General features: G+C 39.4%; 2 protein-coding genes across 2 annotated transcripts in view; one reads left to right on the forward strand and one right to left on the reverse strand.

Moving 5' to 3' along the window:
• Window positions 1-4,789: 4,789 nt before the first annotated feature.
• Window positions 4,790-5,986, reverse strand: LOC126210473 (dynein light chain Tctex-type 1). The gene is made up of 3 exons (XM_049939708.1): window positions 5,802-5,986; window positions 5,569-5,728; window positions 4,790-5,383 (listed from the first exon to the last, which is right to left on the reverse strand). Exons 1-3 carry the CDS (start codon window positions 5,826-5,828, stop codon window positions 5,235-5,237), a joined length of 336 nt encoding a protein of 111 aa, XP_049795665.1. The 5' UTR covers window positions 5,829-5,986; the 3' UTR covers window positions 4,790-5,234.
• Window positions 5,987-6,261: 275 nt separating this feature from the next.
• LOC126210472 (guanine nucleotide-binding protein subunit beta-like protein 1) overlaps window positions 6,262-23,846 on the forward strand; it is a 67,743-nt gene continuing 50,158 nt past the window's right edge. The window contains exon 1 of the mRNA XM_049939707.1: window positions 6,262-6,644. Coding sequence (XP_049795664.1) covers window positions 6,300-6,644 — 345 coding nt within the window. The 5' untranslated portion in view covers window positions 6,262-6,299. The remainder of the gene's footprint in view (window positions 6,645-23,846) is intronic.

The following is a 23,846-nucleotide window of genomic DNA, read 5'->3' on the forward strand; positions in this document are numbered from 1 at the left end:
TTCATCCCAAACCCTGTGTCATGTCTGTGAGATCTTCTCACCTGTTTCTTGATAATACAAAATGTACTACACTTCTTTGAACTTTTTTGATGTATTCCATAAATCCTATCTGGTAAGGATCCTACACAGTGCAGCACTGCTCCAAAAGAGGACCGACAAGCGCAGCGTAGGCAGTCTCTTTAGTAGTTCAATTGTATCTCCTAAGTGTTTTGCCAATAAAACACAGTCTTTGGTTCACCTTCCTCACAACATTATCTGTGTGTTCTTTCCAATTTAATTTGTTTTTAGTTGTAGTTCATAAGCATTTAGTTGAATTTATGGTCTTTGGATTTATTGATTTATCGTGTAACAAAAGTTTAATGGATTTCCTTTTAGCATTCATTTGAATAACATTACATTTTTCACTAATTAGGGTCAATTGCCAAGTTTTGCACCATACAAATATCTTATGTAAATCATTTTGCAATTGGTTTTGATCTTATCATGACTTTACTAGACGATAAATGACAGTATTATCTGCAAACAACCTAAGACAGCTGCTCAGGTTGTCTCCTAAATTGTTTACATAGGTAAGGAACAAGAGGGCCTATAACACTACCATGGGGAACGCCAGAAATCACTCCAGTTTTACTCGATGACTTTCCATCAGTTACTACAAACTGTGAGCTCTCTAACAGGATATCTTGACTCCAATTGCATAACTCAGATGATATTGAACAAGCACACAATTTGATTACAAGCTGATTGTGAGGTATGGTGTCAAAAGCTTTCTTGATATCTAGAAATATGGAATCTATTTGAAATCCTTTGTCAAAAGCACTCAACACTTTGTGTGAGTAAAGTGCTAGTTGTGTTTAACCAGAGCAACGTTTTCTAAATCGATGTTGACAATGTGTCAATAAACTTCTCTTCAAGGTAATTCATAATGTTCGAATACAGTATATGTTCCACAATCCTGCAGCTTATCAACATTCGACATTAATGATATGGGCCCGTACTTTAGTGGGTCACTCCTATTGCCCTTCTTGAATACTGATGTGATCCGTGCAACTTTCCAGTCTTGGGGTATAGATCTTCCGTCACGCAAGTAGTTGTATGTGATTTTTAAGTATGCGACTATTGCATCAGCATGTGCTGAAAGGAACCTAATTGGCACACAGTCTGGACTGTAAGACTTGTTATTATATACTGTGTTCCCTAGATCCTACATGAAGGATAATATATCACCTATATACAATCTAGTAAATTAGAAGGAAAGCTGCTACTTTGATGGAAAATGCTGCTTTCTCAGTCCCATCTAAATGGCCACTGTATATCTCCGACTGATAGCTTGATATTTACCTTTCTACATATAAATTTTCTTGCACCTGAAACACAGCAGCAGTTTTATGACAATGTCAAATATATGGGTACCTCCTTTATATCATATTACCTTTTAATGCACAACTAAATGCTGGTTTGACTAAATGTTAGATGTATGTGCATGGCCTAAAGGTGGAAAGACAGAAGAGGGCTGCTGTTCCACAAATTTGGTGAACATATGACTACAATGTTTAAACTCCCAACATACAAAAATTCAATTCACAACACAGTGGGGAGGCTCTTTTGTATATTTTTTGAACCTTAATGTAGATATCAGCACAAAGACACACTTATTTAGCAGTTTGTAATCCTTGGGGCCTGCTGAGTAATAAATGTCTTTCAAGGACGTAATAAATTTTTATAAGCAGTGACACTGCAATGATCATTATTTGTAATTTAACTATAGGACTATTGCAGCTATACAGCCACCATCAGGTTATCAGTAATAAAACATTTTATAAATTTTGGTACATTTATTATACTACGTGTGAGTTATTTAGGAATAACATGATTTTACAAACATTTTCAAGTCTTTACTTCCATGCAGAATCACTGTTTCTGTTGCAGTCTATTTGTCACTGATTATTAATGCTACATTAACATAATAAGTAATAGACAGCAACAGAAAAAATGATACTGCATGGAAGCCAGAACTTGAAAACATATGTAAAATCATATTACTCATAAGTAACTGACATGTAATACAACAAATGTACCAAAATTTATAAAATGTTCTATTACAGACAACCTGATGGTGACTATATAGCAGATCTAGGCCTCGAGTTCAAATTAAAATAATATTCATAGCAGCATAACTGGCTACACAAATTTATTATGCCTGTGAGAGATATATTTAGCAGTTGCAGAAAAAACCATAGCTATAAATAGAACCTGCAAGATCCCATCACCTGCACAGACACAAATATGCAGCTTTCCTTTCAACTGTTCGTCACCTCATATTGGCTCCATTATCTAAACCTGCATTTCAAACAGAACTACAGACTAGCAAACATATGGCTTCAAGTAATGGCTACAGCTTGGCTCTGATTGATTGTATACTATAAAAAGAGAAAATAAGTAAAATTACACCACTTCTCTGAAGCTTCACATTCTGCAAAGAAAAACAGAAAGATGACCCTCATGGAAATCAACAAACATAGGACACAGAATGCCAGCTTAGTATTAAATGATAAAACTCAGTTGTTATTCCCCTCCCCCTTTCCGGATTAGATTTTAGTTACAAATAATATTGTAATTCAAAATTATTTTTCAACAGTTGCCAAATGTAATCCTTCCTCCTCCCCACCACCTTCATTTACAATTTGTCATTTTTGTATCTTCTGCACAAATAACATTTGTGTAAGTCGCACATCAGTTTATCCGTATTCGTGAATTCGGTTGCCACCTGAAGGTGGCCAAAAAAACCAAAAGTCAGTTTTTGGCCAAATAAATTTCATTTTGCAGAATGTCCAGAAGTGTTTTCTATATATGATATTCTAGACTGGGCTATACAAGCGTTTTGTAATCTATCTCCCTTGTAGAATGGTTGCTTTTTCTTAGTATCCCAATGGACCGAAGTCTGCCACCTACTTTACCTACAGCTGAGACATACACCTATGTATGTGTACGAATTAACCAATTCCAATGGTGTCTCTTTAAATATTTTAGGATACTATGGTGTTTTCCTCAATTTTTGCGAGGTACATAATTTTGTACATTTAAAGCTAGTTGCCCATCTTTGCACCACTCTGAAATATTATCATAATGTGACAGAATATTTATGATGCTTTCTTCAGACAGCACTTCATTATAGACGAAATGTGAGATGACAATATGCCTTCAAGGTCATTAACATACGTGAACAGGAAGGGTCCCTATGCACATCCTGGGGCACTCTCCATCCAAGATCACTCTGCATATTACCTACCACAAAATCCTCATTATAGAGAGAAATTTTTCTCAATAGCCCATACTATCATACTTTTGATAATAAGCATACGTATAGTACGGAGTGAAATGCTTTTTTGGAAACTCAGAAACACTACATCTGCCCAAATGACTTACCTGCGGCTTTCAAGTTGTGAGGAGGACATGGGATGGTAGTTTTGTGGATCACTTCTGCTCTACTTTTTGTAGACTGGTATGACTTGCATATTCTTCCTACGAGGTGTGACTGGAAAGTTTTAAGAATCGATCCGCTACTGCTTACTGGTTTGGCGGGCAGGTACACAGATGGTAGGGAGTGTCATTGCCTTGTTCTTGAATGCCCTCTGCCAGGAAACTGTGTTTCCTTTATTCAGTTTGTTGTGGCAGCTGATTGAGTGCGGGTCTGTTAGGGTTTGTTGCCAGATTCTGTCTGCATGAAAATGGACATAAAAACGGAGCAACGAGTATGTGTGAAATTTTGTTTTAAAACCGAGAAATCAGCTTCTGAGACTTACGAACTATTACAAACAGCTTTTGGAGATAATTGTATGAGCCAGTCAAATATTTTTGTCTGGTTCAACAGATCCTATTAAGATGAACCACTGTCTGCCCATACTTCCACCTCAAAAACGAATGAAAATGTTGTGAAAGTTTGCAACTATGAGCACCCTGGCCGCAGACTTACAATTAGGGAGATGGCTGATGAACTTTTAAGTTTCTATGCAGTTCAGTCAATTTTAACTGAAGATTTGAACATACATTGAGTTTCCGCAAACTTCATTCCAAAAGTGTTAAGTGACCAGAGACAAAACCAACTTGAAGTGTGCCAAGAACTGATTAATTAGACTAAAAGACCCAGATTTGTTAAATAGGGTAATTACAGGTGACTAATTGTGGGTATATGGATATGCTCCGGAAACCAAAGTGCAGTCTTCGCAGCGAAAGATTCCAGGTTCACCACAGCCGAAAAAAGCATGGCAAAGTCGGTTGAAGGTGAAGACAATGTTGTTTTTTTTTTTTTTTTTTTTTTTTAAACCAGTGGCAGATAAACGCTGCTGTCTGATATCAATGAGGCAGCAGCGGTCTTTATCCAATGTGTCTGTATGCCATTCAATGCCTCATATGTGGTGAGTGGCAAATCTATCCCATTTCAGAATTTAATGTCTAGTCTGTCCAAAGTAAACACACACTGAACACTAACTGTAGAAATATGGAAGAACCTATGTCGCCGAAAGCAGTGACTTGCCATACTGCAGACAAAGGAAATTTTACTCACTTTGTTTCAGCACAATTTGAACTCTACTGCATATACACCTACACTGTTGCTCACATAATTCATCAAATCATGGGGTACTACAGAACAGGTATTTAATAAACCACTTTCTCAAACAATCACTACAAGTGTCTAAGCATTAGTTTATGAAAAGCATTGTCAGAGTGATGAACTAATCACTGAAACATATTCTTTGGAAATTCTAGACATAAATGAAACTACATTCAGCATTGTCCACATTCTTAGTTTCTTTTTATTATTTTCTTTATGAGTGTCTTACAAGTAATACACAAAATTAATTAATACTTATGAAACTTTTGCTACATAAATTCAGTAAAATTATTACATTGCTTGATCATTCATTACTTTTATGAAGAACAATGCTCATGTGTGTGTGAATAATGCACAAGCCGCTGTGAAGTCTCAGAACTGGAATGAAAATCAATTCTGTATAGACAGATCTAAAACATCTTCCACTTTAACAAAGCCCTAACTCATCATTTAATATTATAAGGTTGGTGTGTACAGAATTGTCACTCTAGAAATAGTTAGTGCTCTCATTAAATTTCCACATATAACGCCAAATTATGATTGGTAAAACAACTAAATAGAGAGAATATGCATCAGTTCTGTGAAACCTGGCATCAATGGCTGTAGACTGATAACATTTGTTTTATGCTGCAAGACCGAACACTGACGTGATGCAGTACATAGACTTATTTTCCCAACGGACTGTACAGCTCCCGTCCGAGGCATTGTCCCAGTAACAGGAACTTGCTGTGTGGAGACCCGCTCCTGTCTTCTGCATAATCGTGCATGTAACTGCAAAAATGTAAATACATTAGTATTTCGCCGTCCTAGGATCGTACTAGTAATACACACAACAGTTGCATTTTAATATAGTAAGACTGGCGGTAACAGCAGACAACTTTATTTTGTCAAATACGTTACTACTGCATCGACAGTTACATCGGGCTACCTAACAGTAAATGAGAATAAGCGCTTACCAATATACTTATACGGCTTGTGCAATTTTACTAATCCATTTAAACAACTTTCCACCACTGCTGTTGTCCACTGGTTAACTTTGCTGTGCTGATACGAATTTCCACCTATAGAAACTTCTATAGCCTCCTTAATAATTGCACTGACTTCATCAACGACGAACTGGAAAAAGTTACAATAATGAAAACTTCAATATTAGAGGATATCGCATGAACTGAAATGAAGTCACAATTACCTCTTCTGCTGCGTCATCCATAGTCATTTTACTTCAACAAGTATAGTGCTGTTGTACAATAATAATACAACACATATCTCTCAACGCCACTCACACCTGCTGTAGTTAATGTAGTTTGTTAGGATTCGTGACGGACTGACAGCTTTCATGTGGTCTATGTACAATGTTTAACTTTGGTTAAACTTGAAGGAAAGAAATTCCTGTGATACTATATTTATCTTTGATTGAGCTTTGATATAGAGAAAACAGAAAAACAGACGTGTGGCATGTGTATTGTGAAATGCAGCTGCGTATCTGTGACTTAGGAGAATCGTTTTAATGCTTATATTGAGGTAGTATGTACTACGTATTCTTCAGCGAAAATCGTACTATACCCACCTATACCTGTATACCACAATGTTGTGTATAGGCACAGATGTTGGCCAAACTGCAAGGAACAAGTGCATAGTCGGCGCGCTGTTGAATTTCAAGCAGTGGCCTGAGATTGGGAATTAGGTTATGTCAAAAGGAAAACCGATTCCGTTATATGCCTTTAGGCCTTATGGTTGGAGTGAAGAACAAAGTCCTCTTCATTGCCTCCTGTTTTACGAAAATTATTTGTTAATTGGTAGTGGAGATGGCCAGATATTCTGGTACGATCTAAAAACTCTGAGACCAGAACGATCATATTTGCCGAATATCCGTTCGCCTTGTCTACAGTTACTTCGTTCTGGAAGTTATTTGATCTCGCAAAGTAAAGCCGGCGATGTCTCAATGTGGATCCAACGTGAGGGCGACTCTTGGATCCGCAAAAATAAGACTGACAACAACCACACTGGATTTTGCAGAATAAAAGTTCTCGAGGTACAGGTTGTGCTGGCATTTTGTTTAAGAGTAACACATCTTTTCTCACTAATAAACTTCAAATCTTTTACAATATTCTCTATACAAAAACAAGTATTAAATGTACAGCAGAAGAGATTTTTAGCACGGTATTGGGGTTTGTCGTGTGGAAGTTATGAGTTTAGACCCAACTACTTTCTCCTAATTCAGATGTTGAACGGTAATAGATGACGTACTTTACAGTTGCATTAAGAAGTCAGCGCCAGAGCCTGAGGATGAGCTTATTTACATAATAAAATACAAGCGTAGTTAATGACTGAAAAAATAATGTGGGTAGATATTCACAAAGTAGACATTTCAGGTGGAAAATTGTGTTTCCCGTATAATTGTGTTCACATACCACTGAGGAGACCAAGTAACTGCTGAATTGATCCACATCAAACAGTACAGTGTGCAGAAGGAAAATTAAGCAGACTTAAGCAACTGCGACATTCAAGTATGTTCTATAGCCCCGAAAATGTGGAAGTATACCCATTAACATGCTGCAAGAAACTCTTGATGTTACTACAATTTGATCTCTGTAATTAACTTTCCAGCACGAGTAGGTGAAGACAGTAGGCCCCTAACATGTTTTCTTTGTTGGAGCTAAAAAAAAGCCATATACCCAGTAACAGGACAGACATTATTAATAATAGTTTACTATCTGGGATGAAATTTATAATGAATCAAATGCTGAAATGAAATTTAATCTATTCCATGATAAATTTGTAAGTTAATTGGAAAGGACATATGACAGCCATATAAAGAACCACGGATCATTAGAGGGATTCAAGTATCTTGTTCATTTATTTACATATTTGTCCATAGATCATTTAGTACAATAATATTGGACATGTCAGAAACATTACAGAAACAGTATATACATACAAAACATTAACAAATAGGGTAGGAGAAGGTGAGGAAAGGGCAGGAAATTGACCGTAGTCTTATCGTAGGAGTCATCCCAGCATTAACTTTAGCGACAATGGGAAACCATGGTTAGCCCATGTCAGGATGGCCGATGGGAAATAAACCCTGGTCCTCTCAAATGCGAATCCAGTACTGGATTTGTACTTTGCTCGGTATGCAGTTGGAAGGGGATTCACAAAATACATCATCTACATTGTAAGTGCAATGTGCACAATAAGTAAATAAGTGAAAAACTGCAGCTCTTCACTGTCCTCCACCCCCATCATACTATGCCTCCCCCTTCCCAGCCTCCTTACCCCCACCCAGTCGCCACTCCCATCATGCACCGGTGCTGCTGCTCACAGTGTGGTTTCAGTTGTCTGAGACTGCAGACGTGTGCGCGCATGTGCGTACGTGCATGTGTGTAGAAAATTTAGATAGACCTTTGAAGAAAAGAGAACCACCTTTATGAATGTCAACAGAGCAGATGGAAAACCAGTCCTAAGCAAAGAAGGTAAAGCTGAAAGATGGGAGTACTATATAGAGGGTCTATACAAGGGTGATATACTTGAGGACAATATTGTGGAACTGGAAGAATGTGTAGATGAAGATGAAATGGAAGATACGATACTGCATGAAGAATTTGAAAGAGCACTGAAAGACCTAAGTAAAAAAAAGGCCCCGGGAGTAGACAACATTCCATTAGAACTACTGACAGCCTTGGGAGAGCCAGCCATGACAAAACACTCATCAGGTGAGCAAGATGTATGAGGCAGATGAAATACCCTCAGATTTCAAGAAGAATATGTAATTCCGGTTCCAAAGAAAGCAGGTGTCGATAGGTGTGAAAATTACTGAACTATCAGTTTAATAAGTCATGGCTGCAAAACTAACACCAGTGCTTTACGGACAAATGGAGAGACAGGTAGAAGCCGACATCGGGGAAGATCAGTTTGGATTCTGTAGAAATGTCAGAACACGCGAGGCAATACTGACACTACAACCTATGTTTTGCGATTTATAGACTTAGAGAAAGCCTTTGACAATGTTGAATGGAATATTCTCTTTCAAATTGTGAAGGTGACAGGAGTAAAATGCTGGGAGTGAAAGGCTATTTACAATTTTTACGGAAACCAGTTGGCAGTTGAGGGGCATTAGGGAAGCAGTGGTTGGGAAGGGAGTGAGACTGGGTTGTAGCCTATCCCCGATGTTATTCAGTCTGTATACTGAGCAAGCAGTAAAGGAAAGTAAAAAATTTGGAGTAGGAATTAAAATCAATGGAAAAGAAATAAAAAGTTTGAGGTTTGCCAATGATATTGTAATTCTGTCAGACAGCAAAGTACCTGGAAGAGCAGTTGAATGGAATGGACAGTGTCTTGAAAGGAGGATATAGGATGAACATCAACAAAAGAAAAATGAGGATAATGGAATGTAATCGAATTAAATCGAAGGTGGTGCTGTGGGAATCAGATTAGGAAATGAGACACTTAAAATAGTAAATGAGTTTTGCTATTTGGGAAGCAAAATAACTGATGGTGGTAGAAGTAGAGAGGATATAAAATGTTGACTGGCAATGACAAGGAAAGTGTTGCTGAAGAAGACAAATTTGTTAACATCGAGTATTTCAGTGCCAGGAAGTCTTTTTTGAAAGTATTTGTATGGAGCATAGCCATGTATGGATGTGAAAAATGGACAAGAAGAGAATAGAAACTTTCGAAATGTGGTGCTACAGAAGAATGTCAAACATTAGATGGTTAGGTCACATAACTAATGAGGTGCTGAATAGAATTGTGGAGAAGAGGAATTAGTGGCACGACCTGAATAAAGGCTGGGATTGTTTGGTAGGACACATTCTGAGGCATCAAGGGATCACCAATTTAGTACTAGAGTGAAGTGTGGAGGGGGTCATTCCATATCAAATCACCCAATAAAAAATAAATTTTACACCCACCTCCTTAGATTTTCATGAAATTTGGCTCAAATGGTTCTAATACCATCCTGACAACACCTGCAATGTTTTTTGCTGTATCTCTTATAGTTTTTTTTTAAAAAATACATTTTTAAAGTTTTTATGTTTTGCGTTTTCCGAACCTTCGGAAATGGTAAATTTAATTTGTATTCAAAACTTTAAAATTGCTTATCTTAAAAACTCTTTTAGATAACATCATGAATTTTTGCAGCAAGTTTATTTATTATACATATTTGAAGATAAAAATGATACTATTAAAATATGTTAATATTTTCTATGAAAAAATATGTTTTTTTTTGTTTTTTATTTTTTTATTTTAACGGATGTTTTGTTTTGTAAGAATTGCAATATCTAGAGTCTCAGACCTGATAGAATGCTCAAATTTGTTTTAATTTACTCTTAAACATATAGGCTACTTGATAAAACAAAAATAATGATGGCTTTTTAACTTGTTTATTAATTATAGTAGATTACATTAGAATTATGTACAAAGATGTGTACTTACGACACTTATGTATAACCCAACTGATTGCTTGAAACATTGAATTTTTTGAGTAATTTTGTCTTTTTAATAAACATTAATGCTGATTCAAACTGTTTTTCCACTTCATCCAAGAGCTTTCAGTTCTTTTGATACAGTCTTTTTTGAAGTAATACATTCTTCCAGTGCCGCTTGATTGAGGTGCGTGTACTACACAGACTATGTGCTCCAAAGGCACTATGCAAGAATCTTCTCTTTCAGGCCAATAAAATGATGCAGCTGGTCCTGAAGGATGTAGAAATAGAATTTCTGCATCTTCTTCATCATTGAATATTGTTTTTACCAGTCCAAAGTACCAGTTACCATCATAATTTGCAGCCACATAGCTATTTATGGATGGTTCAACACGAACCCAATCAGAAGAAGAATAGAAAGAAAAGACTAAGGAGGGTTTTACACTATCTGTAGTCCTTCTAATTTCAAGGTTGTTTGTTGGAAGTGGTTTGAAGTTATGAAAACTTCGAGTTCCAGGAATGGTTCGGGTTGCTGAAAAACGTTTTTCTAGTTTTAACCGTAGCAAATCAGCTTCTTTTTTGTCAATAAAGTGAAAATGAATGTATTCAATATTTTTTTCACAAAACTTGTACACATCGATTGCTGTCATTATTTGTTCTTTGTCTGAAAGCTGTAGACTGGCTTTCCTTAAAATTCTTTTAATAGTTCCTCCTAGGCCATCACAAATTGACTTCCCATGACTTGTTGCAAGAAAAGAGTGTTGGGCCTTCAAATTAAAGTCTCTCAAGTGTTCAGTCAAATTTTTAAAACTGTTTATATTTTTGTACTGCCCAGCACAACCATCTGTAAAGTAGTGAACTGAGTCAATGTCAGTATGATGTAATGACAGCCACTTTGTAATTTCTTTTAGTACAAAGTTAACAAAACCAGTGTCATGTTCTTGGTCATCACTGATAAAACAGTGGTTGGAAACAAAAACATTGTTTTCCTCATTTCTTAGAAAAACTCGAACTGGTTGTAGAGTACAACCACCTCTATTCCAGTGGTAGCTTTGGATCTCATTTTGTATAACAAAGGAATAATTTTCACTGAAATCCATCACAATAATTGCTGTTTTGGGTGGTGGGTCTTCTTTCAATCTTTTGAAGGCTGCTGATTGGGATTTTGCTATAAACGAGTGCGGGGTGAGCTTGTCCAATGACCTAACCAATAAAGAAATGTAGTCTTCAACACTGATAGACTGTTTGATCATTTCTGCCCTGTCTGTGTTAACCCACTGACTGATTACAATTTCTTCTTCTAAATCATAATCTTCACTTAGTTTTTCAGTTAAGTACTCAGTTAGTGCAGTATTTGCAGGACAGCTGTCGCAATGATGTAGCATGCAGTTTTGGTTTTCCGTGTTGCACACAAGCATCTTAATTAGGTCTTCAATTTTCACAGCATCCAGTAATAGTTTAACATTCTGGTGGATACTGCATACACATACAATGTGTGTGCCTGCAGCACCAGCAAGGATACACCATTTAGGTCTCAAGAAACCAAATTTTGAAAATCCTACTTCTACCTCGGGATTCTCCCATTTGAAAGAATAATAGAGTTCTCTCAAGTTTCACAAAATGAGTCTTTTTTGCATGTACACATTTTTTTGTACACTTACTTTGTCTTTTGTTCCAGGTAGCACTTTGGAACTTTCATCCTTTTCATAAAAATGTGTTACAAGTCTTACTGTATTTTCAGAAAGAGTTTTACCTTTTTTTGGACCAGGAGTTTCCAAAATACCCTTTTCAGATTTTAGCTTTCATCACTTTATTTCGACTCCAAGAATCTGGAGCCAAGGTCAGAATCTGGATTTTTCTAGACCTCCCAACAGATGAAATCTTCTCTTTCATAAGAGAAATCATTACATCAAAATCCTTTGCTTTCTCAACCACACTTGTATCTTCTTCGTCATCATCAGAACTTGGTGCATAATATTTTAATGCCTTTGAAACTGCCTTTTTTGCAGTCTTTTCAATACTGCTAACCTTCCTTTCAAAATAAGACCCTTTACTTTGTTCTGGCAAGCCATGAAGCTTTATTGGTGTTAAGCCTAAATTATCAAGAGCAATGTTTGTTTGTACGAGGGATTCATTTCTGGATTCAAATGATTCTAATTCAACCATGGCTTCATCATCTGTTTCACTTTCATTGACTTCAACTCTTAATTTTTCCTCACAAAAGTTACGGGATGTTGAGCAAAGCTTTTGTCCAGGTTTGATGCTAATATTTTTTGTCAGTAATTGTTTAGAAAGATCCAAGCCTACACTTCTCAACGATTTTTTGATGGGCTTTTTGTGTTTTTTTTAGTGGGTCTACACATGTTGTTTAATACTTTTCAAAAACATTTAAAAAGTAGTAGCTGTGGTGTGAACATATATTCTTAAATTCACACGGATTAATTCCAGATCGTAAGTGGATCAAATCTTTTTCTTCCTCACTCAGTTCAGATACCGGTTGTAACTTTTTTGAAGGTGTGTAGGTTGTTTGGAAACAGTCAGATTTTTTAAATAACCCTACGCTACAGGTTTGAATATCTGACATACTGATTTCACTTTTGGTCTGATTACTGTTCTGGTTACTTTTATAGGATATTGGAAAAGTATCTCTGTGAACTAAGTAACAGTACTTACTGAAAGTTCGAATAAACTTAATAAAATACTATCCAAGCTTTATTTAATGCTGTAATAATTTTTTACTTCAAAACACAGGAGTAACAAAAAATCCAAGCGTACATTGTTACTCCAAGAAGACAAAAACTTATTTTCGGTGTCTAAGTCACTTGGTACTTTTTATTTTTAAAATATAATTAATATTATTTTAAAAAGTAGATAACTATTAAACAGGTTGAAAAGCCAACATAACTTTTCTTTTATCTAATAGCCTATACAATTAAGAGTATTTTAAAACAAATTTGAGCTTTCTATCAGGTCTGAGACTCTAGATATTGCAGTTTTTGTAAATCTAAACATTTGTTAGCTTAAAAAAAACCTTGTATATTTTTTTTCCCATTTATCTTTATGGTAATTTTTTTTAACATTTAGATATAATACACTAACTTATTCCAAAATTTCATACTGATTTCTTGAGCATTCTGAAATATACAAATTTTTTATATTTTTTTAGTTGTGAGGACACGTTTAAGTTAAGATTACCGACTGCTGAAACAACGCCAAATCTAAAAACTTTAAAAATTTATTAAAGAAACTATAAGAGATAGAGCAAAAAAATTTTACAAGTGCTTTCAGGATGAAAAAAGAAGTAATTGTACCAAGTTTCATCAAAATCTGACATGGTTGGTGTCAAGGCCTGGGTGACTTGACATGGAATGACCCGAGGGTAAAAATTGTAGAGTGAGACAACAGATAAATACGCTAAGTGGATTCAGAAGGCTGTAGGTCACAGTAGTTACTCAGAGATGAAGAAGCTGGCACAGGATAGAATAGCATGGAAAGCTGCATCAAACTAGTCTCTGGACTGAAGACTATAACAACAACACAGGCATCTAAGAGTACAGGTTAAATTTTATGACATATTCTGTTTTACATGACAAAATTCTGCACAATATACAAGGTGTTACAAAAAGGTACGGCCAAACTTTCAGGAAACATTCCTCACACACAAAGAAAGACAATATGTTATGTGGACATGTGTCCGGAAACGCTTACTTTCCATGTTAGAGCTCATTTTATTACTTCTCTTCAAATCACGTTAATCATGAAATGGAAACAGCAACAGAACGTACCATCGTGACTTCAAACACTTTGTTACAGGAAATGTTCAAAATGTCCTCCGTTAGCGAGGATACATGCATCCACCCTCCGTCGCATGGAATCCCTGATGCGCTGATGCAGCCCTGGAGAATGGCGTATTGTATCCCAGCCATCCACAATACGAGCACGAAGGGTCTCTACATTTGGTACCGGGGTTGCGTAGACAAGAGCTTTCAAATGCCCCCATAAATGAAAGTCAAGAGGGTTGAGGTTAGGAGAGCGTGGAGGCCATGGAATTGGTCCGCCTGTACCAATCCATCGGTCACCGAATCTGTTGTTGAGAAGCGTAGGAACACTTCGACTGAAATGTGCAGGAGCTCCATCGTGCATGAACAACATGTTGTGTCGTACTTGTAAAGGCACATGTTGTAGCAGCACAGGTAGAGTATCCCATATAAAATCATGATAACGTGCTCCATTGAGCGTAGGTGGAAGAACATGGGGTCCAATCAAGACATCACCGACAATGCCTGCCCAAACGTTCACAGAAAATATGTGTTGATGACGTGATTGCACAATTGCGTGCGGATTCTCGTCAGCCCACAAATGTTGATTGTGAAAATTTACAATTTGATCACGTTGGAATGAAGCCTCATCCGTAAAGAGAACATTTGCACTGAAATGAGTGAAATGAGGATTGACACATTGTTGGATGAACCATTCGCAGAAATGTACCCGTGGAGGCCAATCAGCTGCTGATAGTGCCTGCACATGCTGTACATGGTACGGAAACAACTGGTTCTCCCGTAGCACTCTCCATACAGTGACGTGGTCAACGTTACCTTGTACAGCACCAAACTTCTCTGACGCTGACAGCAGGTGTCCTCGTCGTTCTAGGTCTTCCCCAGTCGCGAGTCATAGGCTGGAATGTTCCGTGCTCCCTAAGATGCCGATCGATTGCTTCGAATGTCTTCCTGTCGGGACACCTTCGTTCTGGAAATCTGTCTCGATACAAACGTACCGCGCCACGGCTATTGCCCCGTGCTAATCCATACATCAAATGGGCATGTGCCAACTCCGCATTTGTAAACATTGCACTGACTGCAAAACCACATTCGTGATGAACACTAACCTGTTGATGCTACGTACTGATGTGCTTGATGCTAGTACTGTAGAGCAATGAGTCGCATGTCAACACAAGCAACGAAGTCAACATTACCTTCCTTCAATTGGGCCAACTGGCGGTGAATCGAGGAAGTACAGTACATACTGACGAAACTAAAATGAGCTCTAACATGGAAATTAAGCGTTTCCGGACACATGTCCACGTAACATCCGTTCTTTGTTTGTGTGTGAGGAATGTTTCCTGAAAGTTTGGCCGTACCTTTTTGTAACACCCTGTATATGCCACTACATAATTTTGCACACTTCACATTGTGAAAACTGCAGTACACTACATGACACTATAACCTATCTCACAAACACATCACTGCCACATAATTAAAGCACTAGAGCAAGCCACCGCTTCATGCACCATGCTGTCTGCATCATCATTTCACTTTCATTCCAAAACAAATGATGTCACTCAACAAATTGCCACATCACAGCTCAAAGCAGATGGGTGGTATCCTACAACCACGTATACCACAAGGAGGGTATAGTAAGTAAACACGTCTTTTTAAACTCAGGCTTGAAGTGAGCCCTAGCCGAGCTATGTGACAAAATTCGAATAGCCCTTTTCTGTAATGTAAAAAATATTATTTAATTGACTATTAATTTTACCCCAGAAAACTATTCTATAAGCTACAAGGGACTGGGAGTAACTAAAACAAGCCATTCTAGCATCGCCTGAGGAGCAAATTTTGGAATTCCAAGAGCGAAACATGGGAACTGAGTTTCTGGGAGAGATTAGTTACATGGTCTTCCCAATTTAAATCTTGATCAACATATTTTCCTAAAGGTTCTGTGCAGCATACCCTGTGTAACTCATTTGTGCCCAGTACCATATGGAGATCTTTGTTTTGATTTGTCTTCCCATAATGTATATAGTTTGTTTCCTTCACAATTAATGTCAGCTTGTTGGCATTGCACCATGAATGCAAGGACTTAAGGACTTTATCTGTGTGAGCGGATAAGGATTACTTGATATCACTCACTGTTACACTAACACCTTCTGCAAAGAACGTGATCTCAGCTGCAGTGTGTGAGGCGTGCGTATTTATATAAATAAGGAACAGAAGGGAGTCTAAAACACTATCCTGGGGTAAACCTATTTTGACTTTCCTTGCGTCAAATATTAGTCTGACTTTATGATTAGCACGAGTTGATGTGAGCTCCATAACCTGTAATCTGTTATGCAAATGTGATTGAACCCACCTCTTTTCTATTCCCTTTACCTCATTGAATCCAACTTATCTAAAAGGATTTGATGACTAATCATATCTAAAACTTTAGAAAGATCTAAATTAACTCCTGCAACACTACTATTGTTATCCAAATTACTATTCCATAGTAGATTCAGTTTTTGTTCCATAGACCCAAAAACAACGATATGATTCTCATGGATGTGGAACATGTCAGAAAGTAGAACATAAAAACATAAAACATTTGGATATAATACTTACTACCCTGATCATTTGTCAGGAGATTGTCAAAAATAGGTGAATACAGTGCGGTAAACTGGAACAGCTAATATTTACAGAATTAAAACGCTGTCAGAATGAAACACTGTTATGCACTATTAATAAATTTATCATACACAAAATACCTCTTGACTGTTGTGACCAAATGCTGTCAAAACTGGAATCTAGCCTCAAATGGCGGATGGAAAGGAAATTCCTCTTGTTTACTACACACCACAGTGAACCCTATAATGCCCCATTTACAAAGTGGGAGCTCCTCACTGCCCTTGCACATTGCCCCGACACAGATCCTGGACCGGATCGGATCCAGAGTCAGATGATTAATCATCTCTCATCTGACTAAAAGTGAAGTCTCCTCCCAATCTTCAACCAGATCTGGTGCAATGGCGTCTTTCCATCGCAGTGACGGGAGAGCACCATCATTCTGGTGCTCAAACTCGGTCAAAATCCACTTCATGTGGATAGCTACCGGCCCATCAGCGTTACCAACTTTCTTTGTAAGCTGCTGGAAAGTATGGTGTGTCGGCAGTTGGGCTGGGTCCTGGAGTCACGTGGGCTACTAGCTCCATGTCAGGACGGCTTCCGCCAGGGTTGCTCTACCACTGATAATCTTGTGTCCCTCGAGTCTGCCATCCGAACAGCCTTTTCCAGACACCAACATCTGGTTGCCGTCGTTTTTTACATATGTAAAGCATACGACACAATGTGGTGACATCATGTCCTTGCCACATAATATGAGTGGGGTCTCTGCGGACTGCTCCAAATTTGTATTCGAAACTTCCAGTCACTCTGTACTTTCTGTGTTTAAGTCACTGCCTCCCATAGTTCCCCCCATATTCAGGAGAATGGTGTTCTGCAGGGCTCTGTATTGAGTGTATCTCTATTTTTAGAGACTATTAACGGTTTAGCAGCCATCGGTCTCACATTCTCTGTATGCGGACGATTTCCACATTTTGTACTGCGTCTCCAGTACTGGTGTTGCTGAGCGGCACAGTCATTGGCTCTAGCCCACAGCTTCCATTTTCCAGCCACGAAGTCATATGTCATACATTTCTGTTGGCGTTGCACCTTTCATCCAGAACCTGAACTTTACCTTAATGACGATCCACTCATTGTAGTGGAAACATATCGATTCTTAGGACTGGTTTTCAATGCCTGATTGACATGGCTACCTCATCTTTGTCAGCTTAAGCGGAAGTGCTGGCAGCACCTCAGTGCCCTCCGCTGCTTGAGCAACACCAATTGGGATGCAGATCGCTCTACGCTACTGCAGCTCTACAGAGCCCTTGATCAATCCTGCCTTGACTGTTGGAGTATGGCTTATGGTTCAGTGGCACCCTCGGCATTGCGTTTACTTGACCTAGTGCACAACTGTGGCATTCGCCTAGTGAGGGGAGCTTGTAGGACGAGTCCAGTGTCCTGGTGGAGGACGGAGTCTCTCCATTGCGGATCCGATGTGCACAACTGCTCACCAGTTACATTTCACACATTTGTAGTTATCCTGCATATCCAAATTACCGTCTCCTTTTCCCAACCACAACGGTTCATCTCCCACATCGGCGGCCCATGTCGGAGCTTGTGATTGCAGTTCACATCCGGTCCTTTTGTGTGAACTGGAGTCCTTACCGTTACCACCTCTCCTCGAGGTCCATTCATGTACATCTCCATGGTTTACACCTAGGCCATAGATTCTTCTGGACCTTTTGCATGGGCCTAAGGTCTCTGTTAACCCTATGTCTTTCCGCTATCACTGCCTCTCGATTCTCAATGTGTACCCGAGGCCATGTAGTGGTTTAAACCGGTGGCTCAATGGCTGATGGTCACATAGGCTTTGTGTATGTTCATGGAGGACTTATTGTACAGCACTCCTTGCCAGATTGCTGCAGTGTTTTCACTGCAGAGCTGGCGGCCATATTTCATGCTCTTGAGCACATCCACTCATGCCCTGGCGTGTCATTTCCCCTGTGTACTGACTCCTTGAGCAGCCTACAAGCTATCAAGCAGTGCTACTCTCGCCATCCTTTGATAGCGTCCATTCAGGAGTCCATCTTATGTCCTGGAACAGCCCTGTTGTTCAGTGGTGCTTGTGTGGACCCCAGGACACGTCAGAATCCCAGGCAACGAACTTGCCGACAGGCTGGCCAAACAGGCTACGCAGAAACTGCTTCTGGAGATGGGCATCTCCGAAACTGACCTGCGTTCTGTCTTACCCTGCAGGGTTTTTTGGCTTTGGAAGACAGAATGGCTTAACAGTACACACAACAAACTGCGTGTCATTAAGGAGACTATGAATGTCTGGAAGTCTCCCATGCGGTCCCCTTGCAGGATTCAGTTGTCTTCTGCTGGCTCTGCATTGGCCATACCTGACTAACACATGGTTACCTCCTTTGTTGCAAGGACCCACATCGGTGTCGCTGTGGCTTACAAATGACGGTCGTCCACCTCTTGCTGGACTGCCCACATTCAGCTGTTCTGTGGTGGACTTTTAACTTTCCCAGCATCCTACCTTCGTGTTGGGTGACAATGCCTCAACAGCAGCTTTAGTTTTAAGTTTTATTCGTGAGGGTGGGTTTTATGATTTGATCTAAGTTTTAGCGCATGTCCTTTGTCCCTCTGTGTCCTCCACCCTAGTGCTTTTAGTGTGGAGGTATGAATGTCTTGCAGAGTGACTGGCTTCTCCTTTTTATTCTCATGGTCAGCCAGCCATGGTAATCTGCTCTCTGGTTTTGATCTCTTCTACATGTTTCTTGTGTCTCTCTATGGTTTTCTTGTCTGATTTTGTCCATTTTAGTGTTTGTTGCCCTTCTGTCATTCTTGTGTTTTTCTTCTTTCTTCCAGCTGTCTTTTGTATGTCTCGATTATTTTACTCTTCCCCTTGTGGAATGATTTTAATCGGAACGAGGGACCAATCACCTAGCAGTTTGGTCCCTCCCCCTCCCCTCCCTCCCTCTTTTAAACCAACCAACCAATCAACCTCAACCCATCGTTATTTTCAGTATCATTGACTACACAGTGGGAACATTACGTCACTGCTTGTAACATGTATCTTTTGTTATAATTTTATTCTTTTTTATCTCGCTGTAGGTTTTATAGATTTTATAATGATTCTTTTTTCCTCTTTCTGTCTGTTCAATCAGAAGATTGCCAGACTCTGGTTGGAATCAGTTACAGTACTGTGGAATCCTTGTGTTATTTTGTTGTATACAATAAGAAATAAAAGAAGACAATCACTTACATGTAAGTGGGCAGTGTGACATTGTTTCCAAGCTGAATGTTATATACAGGATGACACAGAAAATGCACTGATCCACGAAATAATGTAGGCAGAGTGTTAAAACTTGGCATGTGTGCCTGAAATGACATGGTGTTTTATTTCAACCAAAAGCGAGTCCCAAATATTGGCCACAGATGGCACTGGACAGCAACATATCAGTGCCTCTGCTTGAGAATCTTTATGAAATGAGCTATAGTGAGAGAAGAGTTGGGTCCCCAGACCCCAATCTGGATATTATTGGCGATGGGGTTAGCCGAAGTCACAAGTCTACCACAATTGTCCAACCTCAAGGGCGTGCTAAAAGAAAACATCTGACAAAAATTTCTTATCCTACCTGCTGATAAAATGCTGTGCACTGTTGTTCACAATGTTATGGCTTGACTAAAGGCATTCTTGGCAAGTGTCAGCTGACATGTTGAGCATTTGTTATAAAGAATGTCATCTTTGCTAAAAATCTGTTGTGATGCTAAATTATTGCTTTCATATCAAATGAAGTGCCATCTGTCAGTCTCCTGTGCACTTTTTTTGCTTTCAATAAAACCCCATGTAATTTCAAACGTGTGTAAATTTTTCTCTCTCTAACTACATTATTCCATGAAATATTGAATTTTCAAATGTTAGCGGCCTTTTGGGTTACTCTGTGTATTAGTTGCTACCTGATCTGTACTAAAGATGATCCAAATCACATTAACTTCAGGGAATCAGTACTTCATCACAATACAAGAAATGGACATACAATTGACATGCTGTACTCCAGACTATCGGGGGTCCACTGTCATTGTAAACATCATGGCCTCATGGTTTTTTAACAAACTCTGACTTAATACAAACACAGTGTTTATGAATAAATCAAAAGTACTAGGAAAATGGATTGCATGTAAAAGAAACCATACTGTTCAAGAGTTCATTAAAGAAGTCACCCAGTCAATAGGTTTCTAAGAACATGTTTGTAATATATTTACTTGTATTTAAATTAGTAACACTGTGTTACTGGAAACACAATCCTAGAATTAAACAGAAAGAAACTGTAGAAACTTGTGCAGACAATATTAAATAGGTAAGAAACTGTGTAAACTTGTACAGGCACAATTGTAGTCACCCATCTCGGCCGTTTGTGCTAATGTCATAGGTAGACAATTGGTTCTTTTGCGCTGTAAAACTCTGAACCGGTATTTCTAAAAAATGCTCAAAGTGGGGTTCACTTGTGGGCAGCTAGCCTCTTAATCCGAGCGTTGTAAATCCAAAGTTTGCATCAGTTTATTACCTAACTCCACAGGGCTCGTGGCATTGCCGTATCGTGTGTTCAAATTACCTCTTGAGAGTAGGACCAGCTGGTTATTTGTGTACACTCTGTACAGTTCTGGTGTCAGAAGTTGTGAACTATTATTCTGCTCTTTCACCAGAGGCCATCTCAGAATTGGCTACTACGAAGCAATGTGGCGACCAATGTAAGGTATTGGCCTGTTATCAGAGCAGGCAGGGTGATTGGTATTCTTCCAGGGTGGATGCCATTGTATTCTTCCACGTCAGTGGAGGCCACGTCAGTAATCTTCCATTCAAAGCTGTCTTCGATGTATTGCATTGGATTTGGGATTTGACAGATGTCAGCTCCCCTTTTTTACAAGATAGAGCTGACAAGCCCTTGGCTTTATGAAGAAAAAATGCTGTTATCAGTTCGAAAAAATTTATTTACTCAACATTTTCCCCCTAGGCTCAATACATGAAAAAATAGGCAATTTTCACTGTGATGACCACCTCTTGAGGAAGGGCGTTGTCTTGCCAGTACAGGTTTCCCTTTATCAGCTTTCCTCGATGTTTGTAGACCAATGCCGTGATGGTTTTACCATGCTGTAAGTAGTCAGTCAGTTGGATTCCACCTTTATCCCAAAAGACGGATGTGAGCAACTTGTGTACATTTCTGTTTGTGTTTTGAATTTGTTTGGATGTGGAGAACCAGTGTGTCTCCATTCTTTGGACTGTTCTTTGGTCTCTGTACTGTAAGTGTAGATCCACATTTCATGCTTCATCCACAGTGATGAAACAATAAAAAAGTACCACAGGATCCCAGTAAAATTAGAGCAAAATGGACTCTGAAACAACCATTCGTTCATCTTTTGGTCTGCACTAATACATTTGTTGAAGAGCTTCCTCATGTCCAGAATCTTATGACTAATATGACATACACATTCTTGGGATATGCGTAGGATCTCTATCTTTTTTAGCAGTTACCCTCTGATCATCAAAGTTCATGGTTTGAACAGCATTCACAGTTTTCAGAATTGTAACTTGAGTGGACCTTGTAGGACACATTCATTTTCACCGCTCTGTTTTAAATGCAGCAACTCAATTCTTGATCCACCCAAGGGACACTCAGCTCATTTGTGGCTTCATGTGTGACGTGTACGATGCCCTGAGCTATTGCAATCCTTCTTCTCTCCCATGCTCCGTTCAATTCCCCATATCTGTTCCTTCCCATCCTAGCTCCTCTCCCTCCTGCCCCCCCCCCCTCCCGCCCCCCTCTTTCTCCCCCATGGCGTTTTGCTTTATGATGACCCAGCTAGTCCCTCGGTTCCACTATTTCTTTGGATCTTGTCTTGAGGTTCCATTCTCCCTTTCCTTTTTCCACTTTATTCTGGTTCCCTTTGGGGTTTGATCTCCCTTTCTGCCTTATGGTTTCGTAGTGTGAACCATTTGGGGGAGAACTCTGTCCCTAGCATCTCCAGTGTGGGTTTTGGGTTCCTATCCCCCTCCCCCCTTCTTCCCCTTTCTCTTCTCTGCTATAGCCCATTTCCCTCTGCTAGGTCACAAGCACATGTAGCCAGTCCATGTGGTAGGACTCTTATGAACCCATCTGGCTGAGCTCTCTGAATCTTTGATTTGTGCCAGGACAGATTAGGAGACTCTACTCTTTTTTGTGGAACATATCGAAGATAAGTTTGCTGCAGTTGACTCACTTAGTAAGATGCAATCTGGTTCCCTACTGATTAAAACCTCTTTTGCCAGTTATTCAGTTTCCCTTTGTGCTTGTGAGTGCTTAGAAGGCAGCATGATGAGCATTCTTCCTCACCAGTCCTTAAATATCACTGAGGGAATTATTTTCCACAGGGCTCTCTCCTCCAGGAACTCGGGACTAATCTGGAATGTCATGGCGTTCATTTTATCCAGCTCAGTCTCATCTCTCATCGGATTGCCTGATCAATTAAAAGGAAAGGGAGATTCAGGAATTCAAAACTCTTGACTGTTTATCCTACTCTGAGGGCCCACAGAAATTCGACTGTCTCCACCCGGTATCTTTAATCTCGACCTTTGCTTCTGTTGCATTCTTTAATCCTCGTGTTTCCTCCTTACCTCCCTCCTGTCCCCTTTCCCTTTCCTCCTCCTTTGTTTTTTCCCATTCCCTTCCCTCGTGGAACTGCTCCTTCTCCTCAGCCAAGAAGAAGCCCCTCTTTTTTGGCACCTGCTGGGCATGTGGCTGCTCCTAGGAAACCCGCTCCCCAGTGTCTCCAGGACAAGAAGCCTGTTACTTAGTTGTACGCAGGACCTGCCCTTCAAAGGAGAAGAAAGAAAATGTGTAAGACTCAGATGAGGCCCCTTTTTGACATCCCAGAGTGTGTTGCACCATCCCTCTCAATGAGGGGATGTCGCTCCATCCTCACCGGTGATGGACACCGGCTTGGCACAGTGACCACACCTTTTCCTCAACTGCCATCCCATCTGCTCCACCACATAACAGCATTACTAAGTCTCTATCGAATTTGAATGACACCATCCTTTTGGCATTTGCTTCAGCAATTCCTTCTACCTCAGGTTTCCATGACAGAAGACTGTCGTTACTCTAGTTTTGAAATTGGGTAAACAGCCTCCTCATATGGACACCTATCATCCAATGCCCACTGCAAGTTACTTTTCAGGAACAAGTTGGCACCTCCCATAGTACCTGACCCCCAAAATTGCTGTGGCAATTTATGACCGCCTCTGTGCCTTCCATTGCTAGAAACAGCATCCATCTCTCGACCACCTTCTGGTCATTAAATGACTTCATGCATGGGCCTGTTGTCTTCTTCAATGCCAGAAACAGATTTGTTGGGAAAGGTAGGTCGCTGGCATTGGACCACATACTCCCTCTTTGCAGATATGGGCAA

Source organism: Schistocerca nitens, chromosome 10 (assembly GCF_023898315.1).
Source record: "Schistocerca nitens isolate TAMUIC-IGC-003100 chromosome 10, iqSchNite1.1, whole genome shotgun sequence".
Taxonomy (NCBI): Eukaryota; Metazoa; Arthropoda; class Insecta; order Orthoptera; family Acrididae; genus Schistocerca; species Schistocerca nitens.

What these genes read in the sequence shown, in the direction of transcription:
- LOC126210473 (XM_049939708.1), bottom strand. Translation starts at nt 5,828, where the DNA reads ATGACTATGGATGACGCAGCAGAAGAG. An exon ending in TGGATGACGCAGCAGAAGAG is followed by an intron (nt 5,729 to 5,801) that starts GTAATTGTGACT and finishes AACTTTTTCCAG; the next exon opens with TTCGTCGTTGATGAAGTCAG. An exon ending in CAAGCCGTATAAGTATATTG is followed by an intron (nt 5,384 to 5,568) that starts GTAAGCGCTTAT and finishes ACATTTTTGCAG; the next exon opens with TTACATGCACGATTATGCAG.